Genomic DNA, 27,582 nt, shown 5'->3' on the forward strand with positions numbered 1-27,582 from the left:
ATTGATAAGACGACTGAATATAGAATCAAAATAATACAATTTTAATATTCATAAATAAGTATTCATAGACATTTTTTTCTACTATAAAGCTGTAAATAATTGTAAATAACAAGTAAATAATGTAAAACATAATTTAAACATGTAAAGCATGTAAATAATTTAGATTTTAGTGCTGTCAAAATTGTATGTTTCTATGGAATTCCATGTCTATGGAAACGTAAGTAAATGTACGTGTGGTAGAACCACACTTTAAATAAAAGTACATGCTCATGAAGTCACATTGACATAAGGATTTTTATTTATAGTCCCTGCCAAAACATTCACTGTCCCTGCCTAAATAAATAAAGTTAATGATTTCGTTGTTGATGACCTATGTAACCTTGCAAAACCATCATTTTAGACAACAGTGACATTTCACAATTCTCAATTCTGTTTTAAGATCACAGCAAAAACTAATACTGGCCTAACTAATATAAAATTCAAACATTAAAGACAAGTAAACAGTCAATATAAAATAGAAACAAATAAACAAATTACAAGAAATAGCACACATAAATACAAGAGAACAAAAATACAAATTATATAATCAGTGCTTGTGAAAACTCTATTACTGTATGAAATAATGGCTGTAATGAACTGTGTCTTTTGCACTGTAAAAAAAAATCCCGTTAAAAAACGGTAATTTTCTGGCAGCAGGGGCGCCAGAAAATGTCCGTTTAAAAACAGAAAAAATACTGTCAGAAAAAAAAACATGGATAAACTGTAAAAAAAAAAATCCCGTAAAAAGACGGTAATTTTCTGGCAGCAGGGGCGCCAGAAAAAATATGTAAAATAACCGTTATTTTAAGACATTTAATAATACATTTATTTTCCGTTATTTTACGGTATTTTTCGGGCGCCCCTGGTGCCAGAATATGACCGTTTTTTACGGGATTTTTTTTTCATTTAAAAGAACTCATGCTGAAGTAACGCAGGATTTATAATGTAAATGTATCAATAGCACAACACAGTTGTTTGATTCAAATGATGTCAGTCCATTTCATAAAGCCCACAAAACAATCAACAGATAACCATCATCACCTGATGTCATTTTGTTTTAGCTTTCTTTACTACTGCGAACGTGTTTTACAAACACACCGTCACAGCAGCCAGAAAAGACAGTAGTATAATAAGAGTTGAGACCAACTAATGGAACAACTATTCACCATTATGGTGATAAGAACAACTTTTTAAAAAAAAAAATCTGTATTGTAAAAGCTGATCTTCTGCTGTAGAATCACAGTGCTGCTGTAATCAATAACGTAAATCTAACTCAGAGATTGGGCTCTAAATGAGTGATTCAGATCAAATAATGATTATGTGAAAACATAACCAACTCCATCATCTTTTAACTTTGCTTGTCTGGATGGTTTTAAAGCAATTCAAACTTTTCTCCTTTGGTGATTCTGCTTGTTATCATCAGGTGTCAATAATGGTCAATCATCACTCAATTAATCACTTATTTATCTCATTAATGCTTCAGTGGGTGGAATAAAAATATGGCAGGACTTTTACTCTCTGACCCCTGGATTACCCACCTCTGGCTATATTGCTGTAGATCATTAAACTGTTACACTGCCTCAGAAGTCTGTCCAAAATCTGTTTCATGAGGTGCCTTCATGTACAAACGCTGCCTTACAAGTCATTGCTTGATAAGGCAACAAGTCAGCTAGGTTTTCGGACGCAGCCATTGGCCGTTTCTCAATATGCGTACTTGTCTGTACTTGTGGACTTGTGAAACGTCATCAGTCGCTGTTCAAGTACTGTTCCAATTCAAAGTTCGCATCTAGCCAAGTTCAGTTCAAATCCCCGGATGTGTTCTTGATCCGCCTCTTTTATCGAGGATGCATCGAGAGGTGACTTGGGCTGCGTTCCAGTTCGGTTTTAGACACGCACTCGCGAACTTCCCTAAACACTTCCCCTCGGGGGAATCCATGCCGCCATTTTGAAGTGCGTTCCACTTCGTGAAGTGGACGAGGGAAGTTTATATGGACAGACCCTCGCTCCCTCGATTAGACCGAGGGAGCGAGTCTACTTCATATGTACACTTCAGGCAGCTCCATAACCCACAATGCAACACGATTGTGACGTCACCGCATATCGCGTTTAATTTACCCCACCACAAACAACTCTATGATATATTAATTATTTGTTAAACATTTAAAACACACATATATACATATAGAATGCTGTATTAAACAATTTTGTAAGGGGAAAAAATAAATAATAAATCAGCTCCATTGCGGATTCCAAGTGATCAAGGGCTTAGGACGTTCCAGTTCAGCCCATACAAAGGTTCCGCCAGAAGTGGGCACTCGTGCAACGTAAGCAATGACGTACATCCGAGTCAACGAGACCGAGTGAAGTTAGCGAGGGAAGGGCATTTAAAAACCGAACTGGAACGCAGCCCCGTGCAGACTTGAGACAGCCAGGTATCCCAGAATGCATCTCGCACTAACCAGCAAGCATCAATAGTAAAGGAGAAAACCCGCATAATTTAAACATATTACTGTTATTATGTCATGATATGTAAGAGTTTTTCAGGCAAGAATGTGCTGGTTTAAAGCTCAAATTTGTGGTTTATTGATAAAAATAGCGCCTTTCTGACAATTTGATTTGAGAGCAGCCTTACCTAGTCCTTCTGACGTTTGCCGCTGGCTCTGTTTTGGCTGAGGGCAACGTGACGTTTCATAACTTTATATATGGCTATTTAACTTTTGTATCCTACTAAAGTGCTGATTTTGTACCCTTGACTGAGTTTGCTTTATTTCTTATTGTATATTCTTACCTTTTATAATGGCTAGCCTATTATTGACCATTAAAACTGACATAAAACAAATAGAGACATGGTTTTGTTATTTCATTTTATTACAGTGAAGTTAATCAGAGTATGCACAAATAGTATTACATTTAATATTTTTGAAATAGATATATACGAAAAGAGGCTAGGGTTGTTTAATATTTCGTTTTGTTATAAATATATGCAGACATTGCAGATAATCAATCACTCGTTGCCTGAGACTATTAATATGTTTTTGTTTGTTTTTTAAATAAAACGAAAAGTGTCAGAGTGGTGTTTTATAACAAATTTCGTTTTATCGTTGGCTAAAACATACATAAAGAGATAACCGGAGAAGCCAGAGCGAGCTGAGTGACGTTAAGTACGCTGCTGTTCCATTTGCAGAATCAGCGGACTTGTGTTCTCCCGTCCACGGGAGTTCGTTCTCCTGAGGCGGACTTGCCAAGTCCCAACTACCAGAACGCGAGTCCGAAGTTTGCGAACTTGGTTTTGAGAAACGGCCATTGTGTAACAAGTAAACCATGCTGCTGCTAATTGGAATCAGCTGCAGATGATTTAAAGTGCTGCTTGGCAGAGAGAGGGAGAAGAGAACAACCAAAACATGAACATCCAATGTGAACATCCAAAACATACACAATTATGTCAACAGGATGTAGCACTGAACACTGGAAAACAAAAGGAATGATCTTCTCTAAAACAAATGTACATTCTCCCAATGTTGATATAACTTTGTTGAAGTTCAATTATCTCAGCCTCAAATCTTAGTTTTAAAAACATGTAAAGAAAATGGTGAGGACTATTAAATATAACTTGGCAAATTTTGGACAAATTAGACAATGAAACTGATTAAATCCTTAAATCCCAATATAAACATAGCCTACTTTAAAAATTTTAGATAAAAAACAAATCACTATCATCATTGTAGGATCTTGGAGAAACATACATTTTGGGGTTTTTACCATTTTAGATTTTTCACAATTGTGTATGGTATATAACATTTGAAATGGTTTGGCTTTCTTTTTTTCCGTTCTAAAAACTCTGAGATCTAGATTATCATTCATAAGTGATTGTGCTGTTTCTTTTCATCATTCTGCTTTTGGACTATCGTCTTTCTCAGTGAAAGGTGCTACTCTTGGAATACATTAGGATATACTGTAAAAGGATGTACTATTGTAAATTCAAGCTTAAATCTTTTTTAAAGTCTATCCAACTCTGTAAACATTTACATGGTTGCAGTTTAATTGACTCATTCATATTTTTTAAATTTATTTTATTTATTTATTTTTGCTCCTGATACAGTAGGATGTGTGTGTATGTATGAATTTTGGAACTGTTTGTGTTATTTTATTATTTATGTAAGCAATGACTTGCTGGATGACTGCGTATGAAAATGAGCTACAATGCATGAAATGGAAACATTTATGTAACAAAAATTATACATGGTCCCTTTTCAAATAAATAAATAAATAAATAAATAAACTAAAATATATTGAGAGATTTTTCATCAATTGAATAAGGATAGTTAAAGGGATAGTTCACCCAAAAATGAAAATGTAATGTTTATCTGCTTACCCCCAGAGCATCCAAGATGTAGGTGACTTTTTTTCTTCAGTAGAACACAAATGATGATTATTAACTCCAACCGTTGCCGTCTGTCAGCTGTATAATGGGAGTGGATGGGAACTTCGATTATAAGAGTAAATAAAACTTGCTTAGACAAATCCAAATTAAACCCTGCGGCTCGTGACGACACATTGATGTCCTAAGACACGAAACGATCGGTTTGAGCGAGAAACCGAACAGTATTGGGGGTAAGCAGATAAAAATTAAATTTTCATTTTTGGGTGAACTATCCCTTTAACAGAAAATACCCAGTACTGAATATATAGCTTGTGCCTCATTGTAGGATGTGAAGAGCTGCTGGATTCAGTGCAGCAGGAAGTAGGAGAGCAGAGAACAGCAGAGGAACAGGAAGCTCTGGGAGACACTCTGAGCACCGTTACACAGGTTCCCCTCACAACATGAGACGCTCCCGAGGTTAAAATTATTAAATGCTGTAACAGCAGCATCACAGATGGATTTAGAAATGCAGCCTTTTAGAAGCACTGACAGGTCACCATAAATCGCTGATGAAAAGAAAGAAAACAAATCAAATGTTTAAAATTGTTGATGCATGGAGATACAAAAATTAACATCAATTTTCATCCTTTTCCATGTTTTTTTTACCTGTTGCTTTAATGCAGCGGTCTTCAGTCCCTGAACAGCTCACTGTTGAGCAGCTCTGTCCATCACAGGAGAAACATTTCTTTCCATTAGGGAAAATACTGGGATGATCTACAGGAGGAAAAGTATTATTTTATTTTCTCTATTTTCTGTAAAATGTCTGATGAAACACTCCTTTAGCAGCTCCATTCGATCTGTTCATGACAGAAAGCCAAACTCTGTTTTATTTCCTGATTAAATTTCATTTGGAAGTAAAATGAGTGTTGATTTTAAAGAAGATATTAGTTGCACATGATCACTGAAGAACAATACCTGGAGTATCTTGGACGTTACACAGGTCCGTGTCACAGCAGGAATAAGTTGACTTTGAACTGCCTAAGTTCAGGGACCCATTTTGACAGGCAGGATAACAATCTTTAACCTTCACTTAACGACTAATGTTACCTAAAAACACGAATAATACAGGAAAGACCAATTAAACTGGAAAATTGTCAAAATGTAGCTTTTTTTTCACTTCAAACTTTTTTTTAAAATACAGAACATAATCTATAAGAGAAAACAAATTAAATATCAGAAATCTATGCAGAAGATGTTGTGATTTAAATTGTAAATTCTGCCAGAAAAACAAGTAAATTATAGCAGCATCTCCATCAGTCAAATATAACTGAAATAGTAAATTTCAATCCATCATATTGGACTTACCGATTTGCATAACCATTGTTAAACTCGCGCACTGAGAAGATACACTGGGACATGTTTTTACCGTTTGTCCCGCACAAGAACCGTTCCGACCCATGCACTCATAACAGCTGAGAGAGTGTCCTGTAGTAATGAAACAGACATGCATCAGTGATCTGTTATAATTCTCATTTACATTACAATCATTATTTGTCTTTGTACCTGCAGTGAAAAGAATGAAGAGAAGAAAAACTGAGATTTGCAGATCCATCTTTGATCAGGAGGAGAATGAAATAACATCCGTTTCAGTGCTCATTTTTATATCTTACCAAAAGGGGAGGATCTTCACGAGAAAATGTGTGTGTGAGTATGTGCGCCATAAAATGGGTCTAGGGTGCACTCTTTTGCTGTCAAGATATTGTGAGCAATACGTCAGTACAGACATACTGAAAATAACCACCTAAGCATTAATTCATTATTAACCAACCCCAGGTGACAACATGCTGGAGAACTGGAGAGGAAGTGGCGGCACCAGCAGATTGTTTTGGTGAAGACCAGACGAGAGCACAATGACTCAGATATCTGATGCTTTAAGTCAGTGTTTCCCAACCCTGTTCCTGGAGGCCCACTGTTGGTATGCTTCCAGGAACAGGGTGGGGAAACAAGCTTGAGAGTGCCAGACGAGTTTGGAGTGCGTCATTAGCCAAATATGGTTGCAATACCGTTGTTATCAGCACAGTTCAACGAGTCAGTGATTCACGAAACCATAGTTCTAATAAACATTCGCAAACAGCATCGCAAACTTGTGTGGTTAAAAGGACAGCTCTCGAGCCATGGTTAGTTTCTTGTTTGCATGACATGTGGACTTAATTAGAGGTCTGCATTCCCGCGGCTGTCTCGCGGGAACCGCGGGACCCGATAAGATTTCTTGCTGCGCGGGATTAAATTTTGAATGAAAGGCGGATAGAGTACCCCAGGGATGACGTGTTTTAGTAAGCAAAATCTGGAAGCAAGTTAGCATTTTAGGACTTCCGGTTCCAACGCCGTAAAGTCTATGGGTTTTTTGAATGGGTTTTTGCTAAATCGTCTGAAATAAGGACTGTGGTTAACAAAGCCTCTAAATACTTTCACGTTTTGATCTATGACATAAAACACACCAGTTATAACCCACTTGGGATTTTTTAAACTTTTACTGTGTCTTAAAATCGGCGGTTGCTAACAAATTGCTAAAAGGGACTACTTCCTTTGGCGGGGACTTTAGACGTCATCATGACAAATGGGACATTTGAACAGCATTTCTCATAAAAAGTGGATAAGTATTCATACACAGCGCAGATCTTAATCAGCGAGCATGTTTTTAAATAAAGTTGTTTTCTAAATGAAGTGTGAGGAAGTTTGGTGGTGACGACGTTGATCCGCGACCATGGTGTGCTGTAGTCCGTTTATAGCCTACTGTTAGCTTTTTATATCTATAGATATACTCTATAGAGTACCCCAGGGATGACGTGTTTTTGTAGGCTAACCCGGAAGTTAGCGGCGCGCGGGTTCCCTCGACTGAAAGCCTATTCATTTTTCCCATAGACTTTTGGAAAATCGCAGAAAATAAGCTCTGTGTTTAACAAAGGGTTATGACACTTACACGTTTAGTCTATCAAGATAATCTTTACAAGTTAACACAACATTTATAGATTTTGAAGCCTAAATAAAGTCGTCAGATATAAAAGGCTAACAGTAGGCTATAAACGGACTACAGCACACCATGGTCGCGGATCAACGTCGTCACCACCAAGCGTCCTCAAACTTTATTTAGAAAACAACTCTATTTAAAAACATGCTCACTGATTATGATCTGCGCTGTGTATGAATACTTATCCACTTTTTCATGAGAAATGCTGTCCAAATGTCCCGTTTTTAATGATGACGTCTAAAGTCCCCGCCAAAGGAAGTAGTCCCTTTTAGCAATTTGTTAGCAACCGCCGATTTGAAGACGCAGTAAAAGTTTAAAAAATCACAAGTGGGTTATGGTGTGTTTTATGTCATAGATCAAAACGTGAAAGTATTTAGAGGCTTTGTTTACCACAGACCTTATTTCAGGCGATTTAGCAAAAACCCATTCAAAAAACCCATAGGCTTTATGGCGTTGGAACCGGAAGTCCTAAAATGCTAACTCGCTTCCGGGTTTTGCCTACAAAAACGCGTCATCCCTGGGGCACTCTATTGCGGTCGGTAACTATAGTGTGCATTAAGCCAAGCACACACTTAACGATTGTAAGGCCGATTATGAATGTAAATTGATACTTATCAAAGTAATGCTCAAACGCGTCCAGTCAGAGCCAGTTGCGTTCAGTCTGCGATTACAGTCGGTGTTCAAATTCCATGTGTAAGTATATAAATCTGCTTCAGTCGCAGGAAACAATCGCTGTATGTTGAGCACAGTCTTAGAATGTTTTAGCTAGTCGTTAAATGTGTGCCCGGCTTTAGGCGGGAGCGGGCGGTCTGATAATAACCCGGTCGCTCCCGAGATGATTTGACATCCGCGCATTTCGGCGTGTGATTGTGCAATTAATGGTAACCCTGTTTTGTGTTCGTATCATTCACGCATGCTATAGGATTCTCCCTTTCGTCCTGGGCGATTATTATTGCAGCTCGGTTCTGTCTCCGCAACGCGCCGAGCGAACGATATCGGATTACAACTATTTAAAGGGACTTCTGCTGCTGCCGTCTGGTTTCTGTGATTTGTTTTAACTGACTTTTTTTTTGGTTTACTTTGGGGTGGACGATCGTACATTTATTGGGGCTGGCCTAAGACGACGTGGCCGCTTCGAGTCCTGTTTTCCTCAAACTTTTAACAGTTTTTCGTTTATTTTGTTTCTTTTGCAGATGTGTATATGCACTGTAAAACTCAATAAGTTCAGAATACTCAAAACATTTGAGGAAACTTATTACCTCAAAACATTTAAGTTAACTAACTTATTTTTTTTAAGTTAGTAGAACTTAATTTTTTTGTGACAAGTGGGGCGGGGCCGAGAGCCATGGAAGTGGAGCAATGCTAGTGTGGTGCACAGGTGTCTCTCATTAACAATCACATCACTGGCATTCCTTCGCTCCCACAGTTCTCAACCTCGCCCTACTCAAGTACATATAGTTAATTTACATAAACATCACATTCAAATCTTGGTTAAATGTTAGTTAGCAAAAAACACATGCTATTATAATTATCAAAGAGACTGTCAATATATACTTGCATGTATATAATCAAACAACATACAGTATATGTGGTCTTAAAAGTTTTGCTCAACCTAACCACACGGTCTACTCTTCACCAGAATGGTAACCCTACAAAACTAACATAACAGAACCCCCTGTCAATCCCAACATAACACAACATTAAACACTAACTTATGTCTCCCTATGTTAATCTTATGCAAAAACACACAAAATAACACTTTATTTCAACATTTAGACAGTCTGATGCAAAGCATGCTGGGAATTAGAAATCTGCTGCAACTAAAACAGTTTAGTTTACTTGAAATATGTCAGTGCTGTGAACTCAAAAGTAAAAGAAAGTTTTAAATACTCATAACTGTTAATTTAACTGAACTAATTTGTTTAATTTAAGTTTGTCCTACTCAAACGAATTAAGTATTTTGAGCATTAGGGTTTACAGTGTGGTGACTTGTACTGTGCTGTGGTGACTGTTGCCCATCGTGTTACGGTGGAATTGTGACTGCAATTTGCTTTTCATTCATTCCTGTTTGAGATTTATTTATTTTGTTTTTGCTTTCTTTCAGGAGCTGGGGTCCCACGGGTGAAAGACCTTTTTGTGGTGGTGGTGCTGCTTCAACGTTTGCCGTGTGACACTTTTGAAGTGTACGAGTGTGTGATCTGAGTTCACGGTGGGGTGTGTGTGTGGAAGTGTGCTTTTGGATAACTCCGGTGGGTAACCCCAGCCCTGTAATTATATTATATTGTTTTGTTTATTTGGAAGTTGTGTAAATTGGTTTTGTTTAACGTTTCTTCCTTCTGGTTGTTTGTTTTTGTTATTTGTGTAATTGTCTGTCACTGGACCTTTTTACCAGTGAGGACATTTTCTTTTGTTAAGTTTGTTTTTGTAATTTGGTATAATTTAAGTTTATTTTTGTGTGCTGTTTTTGTCTTTTTGAATTTTCGTTTTGTGTAAATTTATTTTGCATCATCACTGAGAGAGAGCTGCTATTAATGGTACCTATCATTGAGCCTATTTTAAGTGATTTTTCTATCTTGGATTCAAATTGTGAATAAATTTTGTATTTTTATATGATGCCCACGTTTCCTGCCTACACTTATTTTTAAGAGAATCGAACCTGTGTGACCAAATAACAAACTCTGGGGTTTATTTCTATTTCCTGGGTGAAACCCTCCCAGGTGGCGTAGTCGAATTTTCTACAAGTAGATAAACTTGGGCTTGTGTGTGTTAACCTGTACCGCTCCCTCGCCACAAAAGCATCATAGACAAATAACACATTTTGTATGCATTTTATATTTGTTATCCCCAATCACTCTCTTTCTTTAGGGGAAGTTTAAACACAAGATTCTGGAAACGATTTTTAGCGGGACCCATCATGTCGGGAAGAAAATCACTATATGCGGATAGCAGGTGAACACAGAGTGAATTTTAGGCGGGAGCGGGTTCGTGCGGATTAGAACCATTGCGGGAGCAGGACGAAAAAAACAGTCCCGCGCAGCCCAGGTAGCCAGCGGAATCGGGCCAATTGCGGCTGAGTGTCGGCTCACTCGGCTGTGTACTGGCACCGGCATGCCAGAAGTGAGCCAGCTCTGGCCCAGTAATGGTTGCCAGATTTGGCCAGGCTTTGGTTGTGTGGATCTGGCCCGATTGTGGTTGACAAATGGCACATTAGGCACATTCGGCCCACTATGGGCCATAAGTGCTGGCCTCATTTTGCGTACGATATTGCCATTACAAACCTGGAGAAGGTTAGGTTGTGTATTGAGAGTGGATAGTTCAGGGCCTGGGACATGGGGTCTAAGAACTTTTCAAAGTGGGTCATTTAACTATGTAGCAAACTGATCTGCATTTGTCATGAAATTACTTAAATGCAATATATTTTAATATAACATAATACATAATTACAACTTATTTATTGTTTTAAAAATATATATTATGCTCTGGCCTCTCCCTATTAATGTTTGTTATTTTATTCCATTAGTATTTTAATTTTATATAATTAAATAATTACCAAATTCAGTAATGGATTAAAATTAATTTTAATGGATTAAACAATCAAAATATACAAACAAAAAAGAATGAAGAAATCACCAAAGTTAATATATAGTTTTTAAAGCTGTATAACGTTTTGCCACATTCTCTTTTTTGTTTAATCTATTGAAATTAACTGAATTTGGTAATTATTTTATTCATAAAATCATACAATCAGTGACTGTCCCAGCTGACAATGTTTTTTAGGGACGGCACCCAAAATTATCAATTAATTCACTCCATAATCAGTATGTAATATACATGTAAATGCTGCGTGACTTTTACGTGTTTTAATGCGTGCGTGCGCGTGATCATTCGAGTCGCATTTGAACTGGAGCGGAGAAAGTTACCATGGAAACGACGCAGCACCTCTCAACTGACAAGCAGCGAACACCATCTCTCATTGTTGTTTTTACTACTTTCAGGTAAGTTTAGTCCATAAAATTACACAAATAGTACATACAAATATTCCTGACTCTTTCTTTAATGTAAATGACTGGCTTTCGTTGAATATTTTCTTTATAGAAATGGTTTAGTGTCTTCGAAAAAGTCCGTTAGCATCTCAGCCGTTAGGCTAACGTTAACTATAGAGGTTAACTATAGACTAACTATAGACATGAACTCGTTTATGTAAGTTTGGGCTTTTAATCATATATCTTATGTGTATATGAGAGATTTTGATAGATTTGTAAAGGTTTTGCTGGTAAGCTAATTAATTTAACCTAAAAGTATGCACTGTACCGTTAATCGGTGACGTCACGTACATGGAGAGTGTAAATGGTCTGAAACTATTTCAAACACGTTTTGATCTTTCATGGTAAAATAGCTTTTACGTCCAAACATAAGTGACAGTATGAACATTACTGAATAAGTAATATTAAACCTAAAAATGTAAACTCTGTTATCTTAAGATTTTTTTGTGTGTATATTCTGTATATTATTCTTTCCTGCATTTCACCTCTGCTATAGTTTATTTATAATGAGCATGCCATTGTTTACTAAATATTGTTGGCTCTGTGACAAATTGTTTATGTTCCCAGATTTTTCCATGCTGATGGCAGTGCAGTTGGACATCTTTAGACATTGTGAACCATGTGACTGGTAAGTGATACCTCAAACATACACTACCATTCAAAAGTTTAGGGTCAGATTTGTAATGTGTTTGAAAGAAAGCTTTTATGCCCACCACTGCTGCATTTATTTAAATTAAAATACAGTAAAAATAATATTGTGAAATTACAATTTTAAAATTCAGGTCTTAAAAAGCCTTAAAGTCCCTGTAAAGTCAATTCTGAGAATTGTTTCTAAACACATTATAAATGTTACAAATGTATTGCTGAAACACATTACAAAGACTGTGAACTATGTAGAACTGAATTGTGAAGTTAGAGCATTTTATATTTTTTTCAGGATTTTTTGGGCAGAGCTAAAACGGGGGGCTTGATGATGCACTGGAGCCCCTGAGCATTTGTCAGCGCCTACATCTGTCGACAACAGCCTGCAGTATGTGCCCACCAATGAGTGTAAGTTGCCTTGTGTGCTTATAAGTAGTCCACAGTAACTCTACCAAATTTTGCCACCCTCTAACGTGATTATTTGTTTATATGCATCAGTATAGCTGTAATGCTAAGATATCGATGACACTAAATCAATTTTAAAGTTTTTATCCAAAGTGAACTTTAAAGTCCTTGTATAAGTTTTTACGTTGTTACATGCCAAGGAACCTTGGCGGGCATACCATTAAAAACCCAACTGACCAACAAAGATACCAATGATTGTGTAATCCTTAGAACTCAGTTTTGGATGGCTTCTAGAGGGCATGCTGCAGATCTTCACAGTATCTGCTTGTTTATATTTTTGAGTACTGCCAATATACATAGACCAGTCATCACGTGAAAATAACAGATCCAATCCTAAAATCCTGAAAGAAAATAAATAAAAAGAATAGACTTGTGTTTGTACTGCCCTCATCTTTGATTTTGTTTTTCCAAAACAGGAAGCCTGCTGAAGAAGACAGAGGACTGAGACAACACATGCACTTGAACACAAATACACACCCTATACATCTGAGGTTTTTTTTTTTCTTCATGTGTAATTTTAATATTTGCTTTTGTATGTTTTAAACACTAAATTTTCAATGCATATTTTGAAATGAAATAAAAGCTCAATTTGAATTAGTTAATTGTTTTCATTTTGGGAAACATGGCTATAGGCCCTACGGAAGAACATGGTACTGTTTTCTGTGGTATATTGCTCAATGATTTTACATGGGTTTCACATGAAGTTACAGGTGTACATGGGGTGTAACATACAGGTTTGTCTGAGCTCATCTAAAATATGAGTTGAAGCACCTGCAAAGAGGATTTGTGACTGTCACAAATAGTTTAGAGCCAATCACTGTAAAGCAATACACCTACAGTACAAAAGTGAGACATATATATATATATATATATATTTTTTTTTTTTTCTTTTTTTTTTTCTTATTCTTATTCTTTAAGTCTTTAAAAATATATTTGAGTAGTTTTTGATAACCAATTAATTACATGAACTACTTGTCTTAATACTTATACGAACATATAGGCCTAGGTCTACTTAATTTAACTTAATTTGTACAATTTATGCTGGCATGATTGTGGCCCTATGCCGGCAGTGTCGGCTCAGTTTCGGCACCCGGACTCGGGCCTGTGTACTCGGGCCGATTCTGGCGCGTCATTCATTCCCGTGTTTCACAAGAGTCCGGCAACCGCATCTGGGCCGAGTTATTTCTTCTGGCTTGCCGGATCTGGGCCATTATTGGCCCACATCTTTTTGGCTACCTGGGAGACCTCTAGACTTAATAAATCCTTAACTTGACCAAAATAAGCAAGCTGACTTGCACTATAATCTTTATATTTTACTTTGCATACACAAATGTCATTTAGCCACGACTTTCAGTTTGTCAAGAGATTTAAAGCACCGTTTTTGAAGTGTGTACATGTGTGAACGTGCTCCAGTAATGCCGCATTCCAGGCAACCTGTAACCCGTGTTTTTCCAACTGTCTACCCATGAAAGTGCACTGGAATGGCAGTCTAAAGTTTACACTGCATGCTTCTGCGGCGCATTTCTCCAATGGGGTCTGGCTGCAGCCTGAGGGGGCCAGTGGAGCTCCACTCTCAAACAGGAAATATGTCACCTCCACTAGTTTAATTACTGTATTTGCATTATGGTAAGTATAGGTTTAGGGTTGGGGTAGGTGTAGACGTTAGTAAAACAAGTATTTGCATTACTGTAAAGGGTAGGTTTAAGGTTGGGGTAGGTGTAGGCGTTAGTAAAACACAAGTGGAGGTGATGTATTTCCTGTTCGAGAGTGGAACTCCACTCGTCCGTGATCTGCAGCCACACCCTTCTCCATTAAAGGGATAGTTCACCCAAAAAAGAAAATTTGATGTTTAACTGCTTACCCCCCAGGGCATCCAAGATGTAGGTGACTTTTTTCCCAGTAGAACACAAATGATGATTTTGAACTCCAACCGTTGCGGTCTGTCAGTCATATAATGCATGTCAATGGGAATTCCATCTATAATAGTCAAAAAAACACAACAGACAAATCCAAATTAAACCCTGCGGCTCGTGACAACACATTAATGTTCTAAGACACAAAACGATCGGTTTGTGCGAGAAACCGAACAGTATCAGAACAGAATCATTTTTTACCTCTAAAACACCACTATGTCCAACTGCCTTGCGCATCCAGTTAGTGAGGTCAAAAAACGCGTTCTGATGACGGAAGTGATGTCTCGATTACATCTCCATTAGTCAAATATAACAGTAAATTTAAATCATATTGGAATTACCAACTTTTGTTATCCCTGTTGAACTCTCGCACTGACAATATCCACTGAGACATGTTTGTTCTGTTTGCCCCACATAAGAACCAGTCAGACTTTCGTTTACACGATCATCGCGTAAACGATTGGCCCTCTGGGTTGTCAATCACTGCCATGACGTCAATCACTGAGAGACGTGTGGCTGCGCACTCCAGTAACTTTCCAAACTCCACAGGCACCGCATGCAATGTTTTTGTCAGGAGACAGGAGTAACAACTGCAGATTATGAGTTACCTGCGGTGAGTCCAACATAATGAATCCACTAACACGACACAGCGAATTCCGGTGGTAAACAAACACTCGTGTTCCAATACTCGTACACGAGTTTTGGGAGGCGTTCCCTCAAAATGAGCTGTGAAGGAGGGGGGTTGTTCTTACGCATGCGCTCATTTGGTTTCTCAGTCGACGAAAAGATCCTCTGCATAGACATCATATAGTTAACGAGTTTGTTTGCCCATATAATCTTTAGGGTATTAGGTTAGCTAATTTGGCTTGCTGTCCACTGAGGAGGGGCTCGATGAAGCATCTTCAACTTGAGCTCTGATACACCCCCCAGTGAATAAATATATAATGTGATTATATAGGGCAAGGTACCTGAGATGAAGGTGGAGTTTGGGGAGGTGGAGGGATGCTGAAACAGCTGAGACTGAAGAGAGGTAAGCAGCTGCTTATATACTCTGGCTGTTGATTGGAAGATTAGATGGGCTCGCTCCTCCCTAAATTACGTTTAGGAACTTCACTTCAATGAGTGCTAGACATCACTGCTGCTGTCAGAGCGCGATTAGACCTCACTAAGCGAATGCTGAACGCAGTTGGACATAGTGGTGTATTAGAGGTAAAAAGTGATAAAAATACTGTTCAGTTTCTCGCACAAACCGATCGTTTCGTGTCTTAGGACATCAATGTGTCGTCATGAGCCGCAGGGTTTAATTTGGATTTGTCTAAGCAAGTTTTATTTACTCTTATAGCAGAAGTTCCCATCCACTCCCATTATTTGACTGACAGATGGCAGCGGTTGCAGTTAAAAATCATCATTTGTGTTACTGAAGAAACAAGTCTCCTACATCTTGGATGCGCAGGGGGTAAGCAGATAAACATCAAATTTTCATTTTTGGGTGAACTATCCCTTTAAATCCAGTCAAGCAGCAGTTTCTTTTGCCACTCAGTCCAGCTGAGGGAGCACGTTTTCGGCGGGAAAGTGACGTCGATGCATACCCTCAATTTATGAATGGATCATTGGATCATTGAATCATTGACGATTCATTCAAAGCCGCAGATTCGTTCACGAAACAGCTTGTGTTGCAATTCTGGGGCACGTTCAAGCTCAAACCGGTGCGCAACGTTTTGCTACGTTTTCCGGGTTGAACGACATGTTTCCTGGAAACGGTGTGCAACGGTGTGCAACAGGTTTGAGATGCGTTTTCTCTTGTTTGGTGGGTGTGTCAGAAATGTCAGCCCAATCAGCGGCAACATGTATATAAACCAGGCGGTATTAAAGAGACAGCTCGCACAATGGATATTAATGTAACATAAAAATACTATACTTATATATTTTGCTATTGTATTGTGAAGTGACACTTTAATAAACTTTTCTATCCTCCTCTGATTATATAATGGTAAATATTACAATACCATAGCACAACAATAGTGACCAGCAATAATGATAAGCCTAATACTCACAATAAAAATAATATAGATCATAACACAGTGATAAAGAATATATAGATAAAGAAGTGGATTATCCTTGACCTGAAATGTTTATCTTTTCATCCTGAAATGCGAGGCAAATGTTGTATCACAATAATTAGAAGTTTCCACAAATCCCTTCACTCGATTGGGATGTTCTCTTTTATTCTGGACGGCAAGGGCAGTGACTGTAATATTGAGCGTATTTTGCAGTATTAAACATGTATTTATACCGATTTCATCAGGCTCCGAAAATTCTTCAAAAAGAACACAATGAATGGCCTTCTCAGCTGCCATAGTGTCAACACTTGCGTCATCAGAACAGGGTGTTCAACGCACCACCGTTTCCGTTTAAAAAACGTTTTGCAACGTTTTGTCGGGGCTGAACGCAGCCCTGCTGTGGCTTTCGTTGTAAAACAGAGCAAAAATTAGGCTTGGGAAATGATATATATTATATTATATTATATTATATTATATTATATTCAGGCAATATTTTTGCTGGTATAATATGATCAACATTAAAAACAGTAACTCGCAGAAGGCTGTTTTTATATCAAAGAGAGTTTTAAACTTAAATCGACATGCAGTCTATGTCTATATTTGTTCATTATGCTAGTAGTGCTAAATCCCCACTTTCACAAAGGTAACGTTATATTGTCGAGAACAGCACTAATGTAGCGCGATGCTGGCTTGTGTGGGTGCAGTCAGTTTTGACCTTGAAAGATGAGGCCGTTTGATTGAATGTCGTGTATATACGACATTTTACCTACAAGAAATACATGTTCAGTTGAGTTTTCATGTTGTTTTTAAAGGTGAAGTAGAATAAAATGAAAGGCACTTTTCGCGTAATGTTACATCAGTTTGAGAACCACTGCTGTATATCATTCTGGACATTCTGGATAAATTCTGGACATCTGGCAGCTGTAAGCATGAAAGCTTGTTAAAAAGTCTGCAATGTTTTGTCTCCTTTATTCGACAAAAACAAAAAGCGATTGCAAAAGAGTGATTTTGGTAAAGCGTTTTGTCTTTTAGCCACATTTCAGTCTCGTCTTTTTTCGTCAAAGATATTGCACGTGTAGTTTTAGTCACGTTATCATCATATGAAATTCGTTTTGTCTCTCATCGTCTCGTCAACGAACATTTTTCATAGTTTTAATTAACGAAAGTAACACTGTTTAGTTTAAACAAATGAAAATATGATTGTAGAGCACAAGGAGATGAAGTCCATGCTGCAGTCAAAGCCTGTATTCACCTGCACTCGCAGCGCCCTCTTCTGGCCTTCAGCTTTTATCAGCTGTACTCTCGTTTACCTGTAGAGGGAGCACAAACATAAAGGGAACACTATTCCAATAGTCCATTTCAGACTTTCTACTAACTTTGCAACTACATGTCAAATAGCAGTCATTAGAGTATTAGTAAGCTGTCTGCTAACACGATTTTGAACATTAGGGCACATTTCTCTTAGGTCACTTTTTCAAAACTCTTCACACAGTTCTCCTAAACAACATTCAGCTTAGAACAGCAGCAAATTTCACATTCAAAATACACTAAAATATGCCTCAAACCAAGCCATTTGTCCATATGGTATTACTGTAGAAATGTAGCAAATTGTTGTCTTCTTTTTTTTTATTACGTTGTTTTGAATCTAAGTGTAACAGCTTTGAAAAGAATATGTAGTAGCTAGTTAAGGATGGCTCATGATTAGTTCATATCTTCACTAATCATGAGTTCATGTTGAAGTAAATAGACTGTTAATTCAGGTATTATTACGTGATTATTTATACCTTTATTGTAAAGCGTTGCCCATTACAATCAGATATATAACAAATTGTGTTATTGCACTTGTTACATTTCCACTGTTGCAGCATCACCATTAGTAAATTAAAATTCTAAATTTCAATCCATCACACTGTCACTGCTGAACTCATGCACTTGACACCTCTGAGACACAGAACCTGTTCTTCTACACAAGAATCCATCAGACTTGAGCTTTCTTTCTTTTTTTACTTTTTTTTTGTACACATTTATAGTGTGAACAGCTCACATGACATGATGGTGATGACAAGTTTTGACTATTTTCCATACTATTTATAACTAAAAAATATTTTAGTTGCTTGATCTTAATCAGAAGTAAAACTTTTATTTGTCCTTTTGAGTCATTCAGTTTCTCTCTGCGCATGAGCCAACACACCTGCAAGAAGATGCATGCAAAAGTCTGTTTTATTTATTTATTTATTTATTTTTGTACTGTCATATGCATTGTGAATATTATGATAATGATAAAAGGAAAAGACAGTGCAAAATAAGGGAACGAAAAGAGAAACTATGGGATGAAACCAGATTTTTCCTTCTTTACGTAATTAAATAATTATTATACATTTATCTTCTTAACAAAGTTTATTGTTATTACATGACAAGCTTTATTAAATATGACCCCAGGAACAAGGTGATAATATTTTATTTCATAAAATGTTACTTTTACTTTTACTGCAAGAAAATCACATCAGAACACCAAAGATTCAGACAAAATACAAGCTCTATATTCAGTACAGTGTATCTGATTGTAGGATGAAGAGCTGCTGGATTCAGTGCAGCAGGAAGTAGGAGAGCAGAGAACAGCAGAGGAACAGGAAGCTCTGGGAGACACTCTGAGCACCGTTATATGTGGAGCTCTGGGAGACCGTTACACAGATTCCCCTCACAACATATGAAGCTCACAAAATCCGTACCTGATGTTGCAACATCACAAACTGATTTAGAGACACAGCCATTCAAATTAGTTAAACCGCCTTTGTCTGATGAAAAGAAAGAAAACAAAGGTTGATTCAGTCTAAGCTGGACATTTGTATATGTGATCTGTATCAAATGATTAAACCTAAGAGAGTTTAAAAGATCATGGGCCCTATCATACACTTGGCGCAATGCGACGCCAGGTGCGACGCAAGTGTTTTTTGCTAATTACAGCCCAACGCAGTTATCATTTTCACATCCAGCGTCCACATTGTTTAAATAGCAAATACATTAGCACCCATCTGTTCACCCATGGGCGTGCTGGTCTGAAAATGAGTGTTCAGGCGCATTGTTGGTGTGTTGCTATTTTGAGGCAACTTAAAAGGACTGCACATGCACATCGGATTGACTAGCCTGAAAATAAACTTTTTAATGCTGTTTGTGCATAAGAAACAACATTTATGGCACAGTTCATGTCAGATTTTGATGTTGATTTGAAATATGTTATTTAATTGGAAGTTTGCCAAGCAGTTTTTGAGATTTTAGGATTCCCCCATTCAAATAGATAGGACTTGGTCTTGAATGCCTGAAATAGCTGCCTATTTAGGTGTTGCAAATATGGCCGCAGCAGACTATCCTTGAAAGGGACTTTTTGTAATATGCGACTACATGCTATATATGTTACACACACAAGCATTTTTAATATTAACAATAAAAAGATTCCTCTCTGGAGAAGTGTTCAGTCTTTTCACTTGCAAATTCTGCCATGTAAATTGCGAATCCGTGATGATGCAAGTGCAACTGGCTTTTAAAGAACTGGCTCTGATTGGTTTATTGCACGTTACGCCCAAAACACACCCATGACTGATTAAGAGACTAGACCCTTGTCATGCGCTGACAATTTTTTCTGTTGTAAAACTAGCAAAAGAGGATTCTGACCAGCACCATACGATTCAGACCATGCGCTTAGATCATTAAAATAGGGCCCCATGACTTTAATCTTCTTTTTTTTCCAGATTCTCACCTATTGCTTTAAAGCAGTGGTCTTCAGTTCCTGAACAGCTCACTGTGTTTGAGCAGCTCTTCCCATCACAATAGTAACATTTCTTTCCATTCGGGACAGGCTCTACAGAGGGAAACAAGTATTCTTTTATTTTATTTTCTGTACAAAAACCTAATGAAACAACACTCCTTTAGTGACTTCATTCAATCAATTCATGACAGACAAACACACCTTTTTAAAGGATTAGTTCACTTCCAATTAAAATTTCCTGATAATTTACTCACCCAATGTCATCCAAGATGTTCATGTCTTTCTTCCTTCAGTCGAAAAGAAATTAAAGTTTTTGATTAAAACATTCAGGATTTTTCTCCATATAGCGGACTTCAATGGAGCCCAAACAGTTGAAGGTCAAAAATCACAGTTTACAGCGATCCCAGACCAGAAATAAGGGTCTTATCTAAAGAAACCATCACTCATTTTCTAAAAAAAAAAATATTTTTTTAATACGTTTTAAAGGTGCCCTAGAATCAAAAATTGAATTTACCTCGGCATAGTTGAATAACAAGAGTTCAGTACATGGAAAAGACATACATTGAGTCTCAAACACCATTGTTTCCTCCTTCTTATGTAAATCTCATTTGTTTAAAACAGGATCATTAATATGTATGACCCCAATATTTGCATATATGCCAGCCCATGTTCGACGCATTAGACAAGGAAAGGCAGTATTAACGTCTGGATCTGTGCACAGACTAGGTAAGCAAGCAAGAACTACAGCGAAAAATGGCAGATGGAGCAATAATAACTGACATGATCCATGATATCATGATATTTTTAGTGATATTTGTAAATTGTCTTTCTAAATGTTTCGTTAGCATGTTGCTAATGTACTGTTAAATGTGGTTAAAGTTACCATCGTTTCTTACTGTATTCACAGAGACAAGAGCCGTCGCTATTTTCATTTTTAAACACTTGCAGTCTGTATAATTCATAAACACAACTTCATTCTTTATAAATCTCTCCAACAGTGTAGCATTAGCCGTTAGCCACAGAGCACAGCCTCAAACTCATACAGAATCAAACGTTAACACCCAAATAAATACTATACTCACATAATTCGAAGCATGCATACAGCATGAGTGACGAACATCTTGTAAAGATCCATTTGAGGGTTATATTAGCTGTGTGAACTTTGTAAATGCTTTCGAGAGCTCGTGTGGCAGGATTGAGCGTATCTCTTAAAGGGGCGGCGCGCTGCAAAAATCAGTGTGTATTTAATGAGGCCCCAAAATAGGCAGTTAAAAAAATTAATTAAAAAAAATCTATGGGGTATTTTGAGCTGAAACTTCACAGACACATCCAGGAGACACCTTAGTACATATTACATCTTGTGAAAAAGCAATCTAGGGCACCTTTAATAATAAATGCTCATCTTGAACTAGCTCTTGTTCTCTATTTGAATTCCAGCAGTGTAGACACTACTAAGTGTATTACTGCCCTCCACAGGTCTGTCACAGATCCCTTGTCTCCCGGACTCCATTTCCCATGATCCTCCTGTCTCCACACCTGCACTCACTTCCCTTGTCTTCTTCCCATCAGCACTCATCACCTGCACCTGGACTTTATCATCAGCACTCCCTATATATATGGACTCACTCCCTTCACTCCTTGTCGGTCCTATTGTTAAACTAAGTGTGTATTGTGTGTATTCTCTCCTTCGTGTGATTAAACTACCCTGAATTGTGGATATCCGTGTATGCTTCATCTCTGCCACCATACACCGTAACAAGGTCAAAGTTTGATTTGTCTAAATTGTCATATACAATATGCTAGTGCAAGAATTAGTTCAAACTTTAACCTGTGGAGGGCAGTAATACACTTAGCAGTTTCTACACTGCTGGAATTCTAATAGAGAAGAAGAAGAGAGCTAGTTCATTTATTGTTAACACTTTTTTTATATAATTTTTTTCTTTTTTTCTTTTTTTTTTTTTTTTTTTAAATGAGCGATGGTTTCTCTAGATAAGACCCTTATTCCTCGTCTGGGATCGCGTAGAATGTTTTAAAGCTGCACTGAAACTGTCATTTTGACCATTGAAGTCCACTTTTTGGAGAAAAATCCTGGAATGTTTTCATCAAAAACTTTAATTTCTTTTCGACTAAAGAAAGAAAGACATGAACATCTTGGATGACATGGGGGTGAGTAAATTATCAGGAAATTTTAATTTGAAAGTGAACTAATCCTTTAATTGAATGATTGAATGTCATTTAGAAGTAAAATGAATGCTGACTTTACAGAACTTATTTGCACATGATTATTGAAATACAATACCTGGAGGATCTTGGGCGTTACACAAGTCTGAGCTACAGCAGGAAGTAGTCGTCTTTCCAATGCCAAAATTCATGGACATACTTTGACAGGCAGCAGCACAATTTTTAATTGTCCCTTTAGAAGTAATGAAACAGGAAACACCAGTTAAACTGGAAAACTGATTTATAAATATGTCCAAATGTAGCTTTTATTTAAAATTTTTTTTTTAAATATAAATAATAGTCATAATAAAAAAACAAATTAGAATAGATTTTAACATAGAATTTAAATTAAATTAAAATCTATGTAGAATATTTTGTGATTAAAATGGTAAATTCTACCATAAAAACAAGTAAATTATAGCAGCATCTCCACCAGTCAAATATAACAGTAAATTTTAAATCATATTGGACTTACAGATTTGTGTTGCTGTCATGCACTGAGAAGATCCACTGGGACATGTTTTTACCTTTTGATCACAAGGACCTGTCATATCCGTACACTCATAACATCTCAGAGAGTGTCCTTTAGAAATAAAACAGAAACAGTGAGAGAGAACATCTAATGATCTGTATTAGTAATCAAAAACATCATAAACATTATTTGTCTTTGTACCTGCAGTGAAAAGAATGAAGAGAAGAAAAACTGAGATTTGCAGATCCATCTTTGATCAGGAGGAGAATGAAATACTGCACCTCTTTCAGTGCTCATTTTATAGATTCTCAAAAGGGGAGGATCTTCATGAGAAAATGTAAGAAAATGAAACAGAAACTTAAGCTGATTTAATTTACTTGTCAGTTAATGATACATTATGGTTTAATATGGAAACTACAATATATACTAGGTTTACTTAAACCAACCTTCATATAGTGATAATTGACCCAAAAATGAAGATTCTGTCATCATCATGTCATTCAAAACCTGATTGTCTTTCTTCTGCAGAAAAGTAGATGTTTTGATAAATGTGTGTGCATGTCCATAAAATGAAAGCCAGTGAGGTTCAATGTTGTTTGGACCCAAACATACTTTAAAATATATTCTTGTGTTTTGCAGAAGAAAAAAAAAAAAAAAATCACACATACTTCATATGGTGGTGAGTATGAATATAATATATTTAAATATACTTTATTGTTGATCTAATCTACAATAATTGTATTCTATTCTAATCTTTTTAATCTAATCAAAAATAATAGCAAAGATAACATCAAAATAAATAAACACATTAAGGAACTGAAAAGTGGGCTAACATAAACAAAGCATAGAAATTTTGAAGAGTATTATTATTATTTGCAAGGATCATATGCTGCAAAAATATTTTTCTCTTCCTTAAATGTTATATTAGATCATTTGTGTGTAAGGATGTTGTCCTTTAAAATTGAGATTAAAAATAAAATACAAGGCAGCTAGAGGGACCTTTATCACACTTGTGCAATAGTGATATTCAAACATAGTAGTGACAAAACGATGAATTTTTTATTGAGTCCTACTGTTAGAGCTGCTCTGTTTGGAGCCCCGCATATGACATGCAAGAAAAAAATAAAATAAATCGTGCGCACGATTTACTAATTCGTTCCCTCGTTGTATAAATCATGCTTTATAAATCGAGGGAACGAAATAGTAAATCGTGCGCACGATTTATCCTATTTTTTCCTGCATGTCATGTCCAGGGCTCCGTAATACGGGAGTAGAACACAAGAGAAAAAGTCCATGCTGCAGCACCTGAACTCGCAGCGCCCTCTTGTGGCCTTGAGTTGCTTTTACATATTTATCACCTTTACTCTCCTTTACCTGTAAAGGGAGCACAAACATTAAATAACACTTTATTCCAATAGTCCACTTTAGACATTCTACTAACTTTGCAACTGCATGTAATCTAGCAGTCTTTAGAGTATATTTGATGCTCCCCAAGACATTCTACTGACTATAAGTAACTTTGCAAGTACACGTCACTATTCTACTAACCTAACAGTAGTTGCAAATTATTAGCATGTACTGTAGTTTCAAATGAATGAGAGTCAGTTGACATGAAATTGCAAAGTTAGCCTACTTAAAGCTAGTGGAATTTCTAACCAACTTTCATCTTGGCACAGCAGCAAATGTCACACTCACAATACACTAAAACTAACAAAAACATGTCTCAAACCAAGTCATTCTTCCATAACAGAAACAAAGGTTGTGTATTTCAATTTGGTATTACTGTAGAAACATAGCAAATTGTTGTCTTCAGTTTTATTATTATTATTATTATGTTATTTTCTTGAACATAAGTTTAACAGATTTGAAAAAATATATATATAGTTAAGGATAGCTCTTCATTGGCTCATGATTAATTCATACAGTGCCATCCACAAATATTGGCACACTTGGTAAATATGATAAAAGACGGCTGTGAAAATAAATCTACATTATTTATCCTTTTGATCTTTCATTTAAAAAAAAATTCTAAAAAATCTAACCATTCATTGAAGTAAAACCATTGAAAGTGGGGGAAATACCTTTATTAAATAAATGTTTTTCTCCAACACATGTTGGCTACAATTATTGTCACCCCCAGAAACTATTATGAGTAAAATATCTCTGAAGTAACATCCCATTCATATTTACATTTTTTAGCATTCCAGTCAATTAAAGATGTTACAAATCTGCCTGGAAGAGGATGTGTGTCTATATTGTCCAAATGCACAGAAAGGAGGAAAGTTTGAGTGGACAAAGACTCTCTAAGGATCACAGCTGGAGAATTGCAGAGATTAGTTGAGTATCGAGTCTCAGAAAGCCTAAAAAAATTACCAAACAGCACCCACAAGTTGTTTGAGAGGGTTTCAAGAAAAATCATCCAAAAACAAACTCCAACATATTCAGCTGTCAGACAAAACTGGAAATTCAAAAGGGACCGGCTTCAATAGTCAGATGAAACTAAAAAAAAAAGCTTATTGGCAGAAAACCCACACATATTACAAACCCAAAATAATATTATAAAAGTTTGACATGTTGCCATGGCAACAGTATTTAAGATATCAAGAATCTTTTGACAGGTCTATATCTGCCTTGTCTTAATAGCATTCTGATGAAGACTGAAGCAAATTGGGTAAAAGTAAGAGTGGGATTTCAATGCATTTTGAAAGTGACACACTTCCTGCTGCCAGTTGGTGGCACTATGACTTTGACTCACAATAGCCATGTCCATGTGATTAGGCTCCTACAATTAACACACAGCTGAAGTTTCATCCAAATCAATTAATGTAAGCAGAATTATAACAGACTTTCTGTTTCCTTTTTTAAACAACCCTAAATAGCTGACTTCCTGTTGGGTTGGCTTATGACTTTTGGCGTGTGAAATTTGTTTGGCCCCATGAGATCTGTAACTGTATGAAGTTTGGTTCTGTAGGTGAAAAGGGATGCGCTACAAAGCCCATCAACTACAACCATATAAAAGGCTGTGCCACAGCTTGTGGCCCTGATGGCCGACGATTTCTACGAGTGTACAAAGTTTCAAGAGTTTTTGAGCATGTTCACTGTGGCGAACTGAAAAGAAAACAGGAAAAAAAAAATGCATACAAATTACTTTTCCAAAGTGGGCGGAAATGATCAATCAGTAAATCAAGTAAAGAGGAAATGGTATAAAAGGAAGGGGAAACGGAAGGAAGACAGGTAAAAAGAGAAAAAAAAAAAAAAAGAGAAAGAAACGTGTTGGTTACTGAAGTGGGACACATGCTACCTGAACCGAAGGCCTGCCATTGTTGTTGCTGGATTTTCTGTGTGCTGACCGGGTGCAATCCTAAAGTGACGTCAGGAACTGAGCTCTGCACTGTTTGCCTTCCTGGTGCAACATACCTCCAGCTACCTCCCAGTTTGACTCGCCTGCCCAGGTATTCGCATTGGTTGACTCCGACATCTTCTAACCTCACGGGAAATCGCCTAACCTGTTCCTTGGCAACCGGACGTGATCGCAGAGTGACGGCGGAATTGATCTCCGGAATGGTTCATCTGCCGGGTGCAACGTAACCCAAGTTTGTCTCGCCTGCCCAGGTATTCGCATTGAAATCCCCAAACTATTTCCAGGGCTCTCCGTCCAGTAGTGTGGCCGTTACGCAGCCAGCAACCATAGCAACACACACACACACACACACACACGCACGCAAACACGCTCGCTTCCTCACTACAAAACCGATATAAAGTTGGTTTGACGTTGGACGTTTGACATTCGTCAGAGATTCAACTTCGAAAATACTTCAATAGATCAATAACGATTCAGTATAAGAACAAAAAACAAGTTGTGTTCGAATTGTTTGAAAAAGTAGAAGAGGACACACAATGTAGTTTATGTGTTTAATCTGCTTTGCTGTATTAGAAACCTATTCATTTTGTAATGTAAAATAGCAGATAGGGACCGTCTACAAAGTACAAAACGAAGAGGAAATACGCTCAATTTTTCCATCCATATACTTTACTCTTGGGAAAAAGGCGATCAAACTGTGTACACAAAACTTTGAAACATACACACACTCAGTCTCACCTGGTAAAAGACTGTAAATGTTACATATTGGAAAGAATAAAAGTAGTGGTAATAGCAATGTTATTAAGAAAAAGAAGTTTTACATTTTGAGGAAAAACCATAATATTCAATCCCAAATTCAAATAATGTGATCTATTAATATGTCCTAAAAGAACTGCTTTCAGTTGGTTTTACTATCATAAGTGATGCAAAAGCAATGCTATTGAGATTCAGATGTGATAATACATTTGTATAAAATACATGTAGACTAATTTTTCAAATATAGATGTTGTGTGTTGTTGCTGGATCCTAGAAGAACATTTTAAGGTTGGTTTCATCCAGGAAACAATAGCATAACGTGTTATTGAAAGCAACAATTGTGAAAAATCTCGCAAAGCCTCCTACAGACTGAGCGTTATTACTGCCCCCTAGAGGAGCATGATGAAGTTGTTCTGACTGAGTTTGACATTCAAAATTTAAATAAATTCATGTAAATTCA

General features: G+C 37.0%; 1 protein-coding gene and 1 long non-coding RNA gene across 8 annotated transcripts; both read right to left on the reverse strand.

Annotated features, from left to right (window-relative positions):
• Window positions 1-938: 938 nt before the first annotated feature.
• LOC137012619 (uncharacterized) lies at window positions 939-6,038 on the reverse strand. 2 transcript variants are annotated; one of them, XR_010893585.1, is made up of 6 exons: window positions 5,963-6,038; window positions 5,765-5,884; window positions 5,375-5,506; window positions 5,066-5,173; window positions 4,412-4,965; window positions 939-3,402 (listed from the first exon to the last, which is right to left on the reverse strand). It is a non-coding gene; the product is annotated as an uncharacterized lncRNA (long non-coding RNA). The 2 variants fall into 2 exon arrangements; XR_010893584.1 differs by having other exon boundaries at window positions 939-4,965.
• A 12,779-nt stretch (window positions 6,039-18,817) lies between these two features.
• LOC137013061 (CD59 glycoprotein-like) lies at window positions 18,818-27,189 on the reverse strand. 6 transcript variants are annotated; one of them, XM_067376647.1, is made up of 7 exons: window positions 26,423-27,189; window positions 23,452-23,527; window positions 23,207-23,328; window positions 23,009-23,116; window positions 22,613-22,726; window positions 20,305-20,406; window positions 18,818-19,345 (listed from the first exon to the last, which is right to left on the reverse strand). In XM_067376647.1, exons 3-7 carry the CDS (start codon window positions 23,253-23,255, stop codon window positions 19,209-19,211), a joined length of 510 nt encoding a protein of 169 aa, XP_067232748.1. In that variant the 5' UTR covers window positions 23,256-23,328; window positions 23,452-23,527; window positions 26,423-27,189; the 3' UTR covers window positions 18,818-19,208. The 6 variants fall into 6 exon arrangements, with proteins under 6 accessions (XP_067232748.1, XP_067232744.1, XP_067232747.1 ...); XM_067376643.1 differs by having other exon boundaries at window positions 26,307-27,189; XM_067376646.1 differs by lacking the exon at window positions 26,423-27,189 and adding an exon at window positions 24,311-24,610.
• Window positions 27,190-27,582: the final 393 nt, after the last annotated feature.

Source organism: Chanodichthys erythropterus, chromosome 22, assembly GCF_024489055.1.
Source record: "Chanodichthys erythropterus isolate Z2021 chromosome 22, ASM2448905v1, whole genome shotgun sequence".
NCBI lineage: Eukaryota > Metazoa > Chordata > Actinopteri > Cypriniformes > Xenocyprididae > Chanodichthys > Chanodichthys erythropterus.

Excerpts from the sequence above, each read along its gene's own strand:
- LOC137013061 (XM_067376647.1), bottom strand. The coding sequence starts at position 23,255 with ATGGATCTGCAAATCTCAGTTTTTCTTCTCTTCATTCTTTTCACTGCA. Across the intron at positions 20,407-22,612 it reads TAACGCCCAAGATCCTCCAG|AGCCTGTCCCGAATGGAAAG; the intron begins GTATTGTATTTC and ends TTCCCTCTGTAG. Across the intron at positions 19,346-20,304 it reads CCACTGCTTTAAAGCAATAG|ACAAAGGCGGTTTAACTAAT; the intron begins GTGAGAATCTGG and ends TCTTTTCATCAG.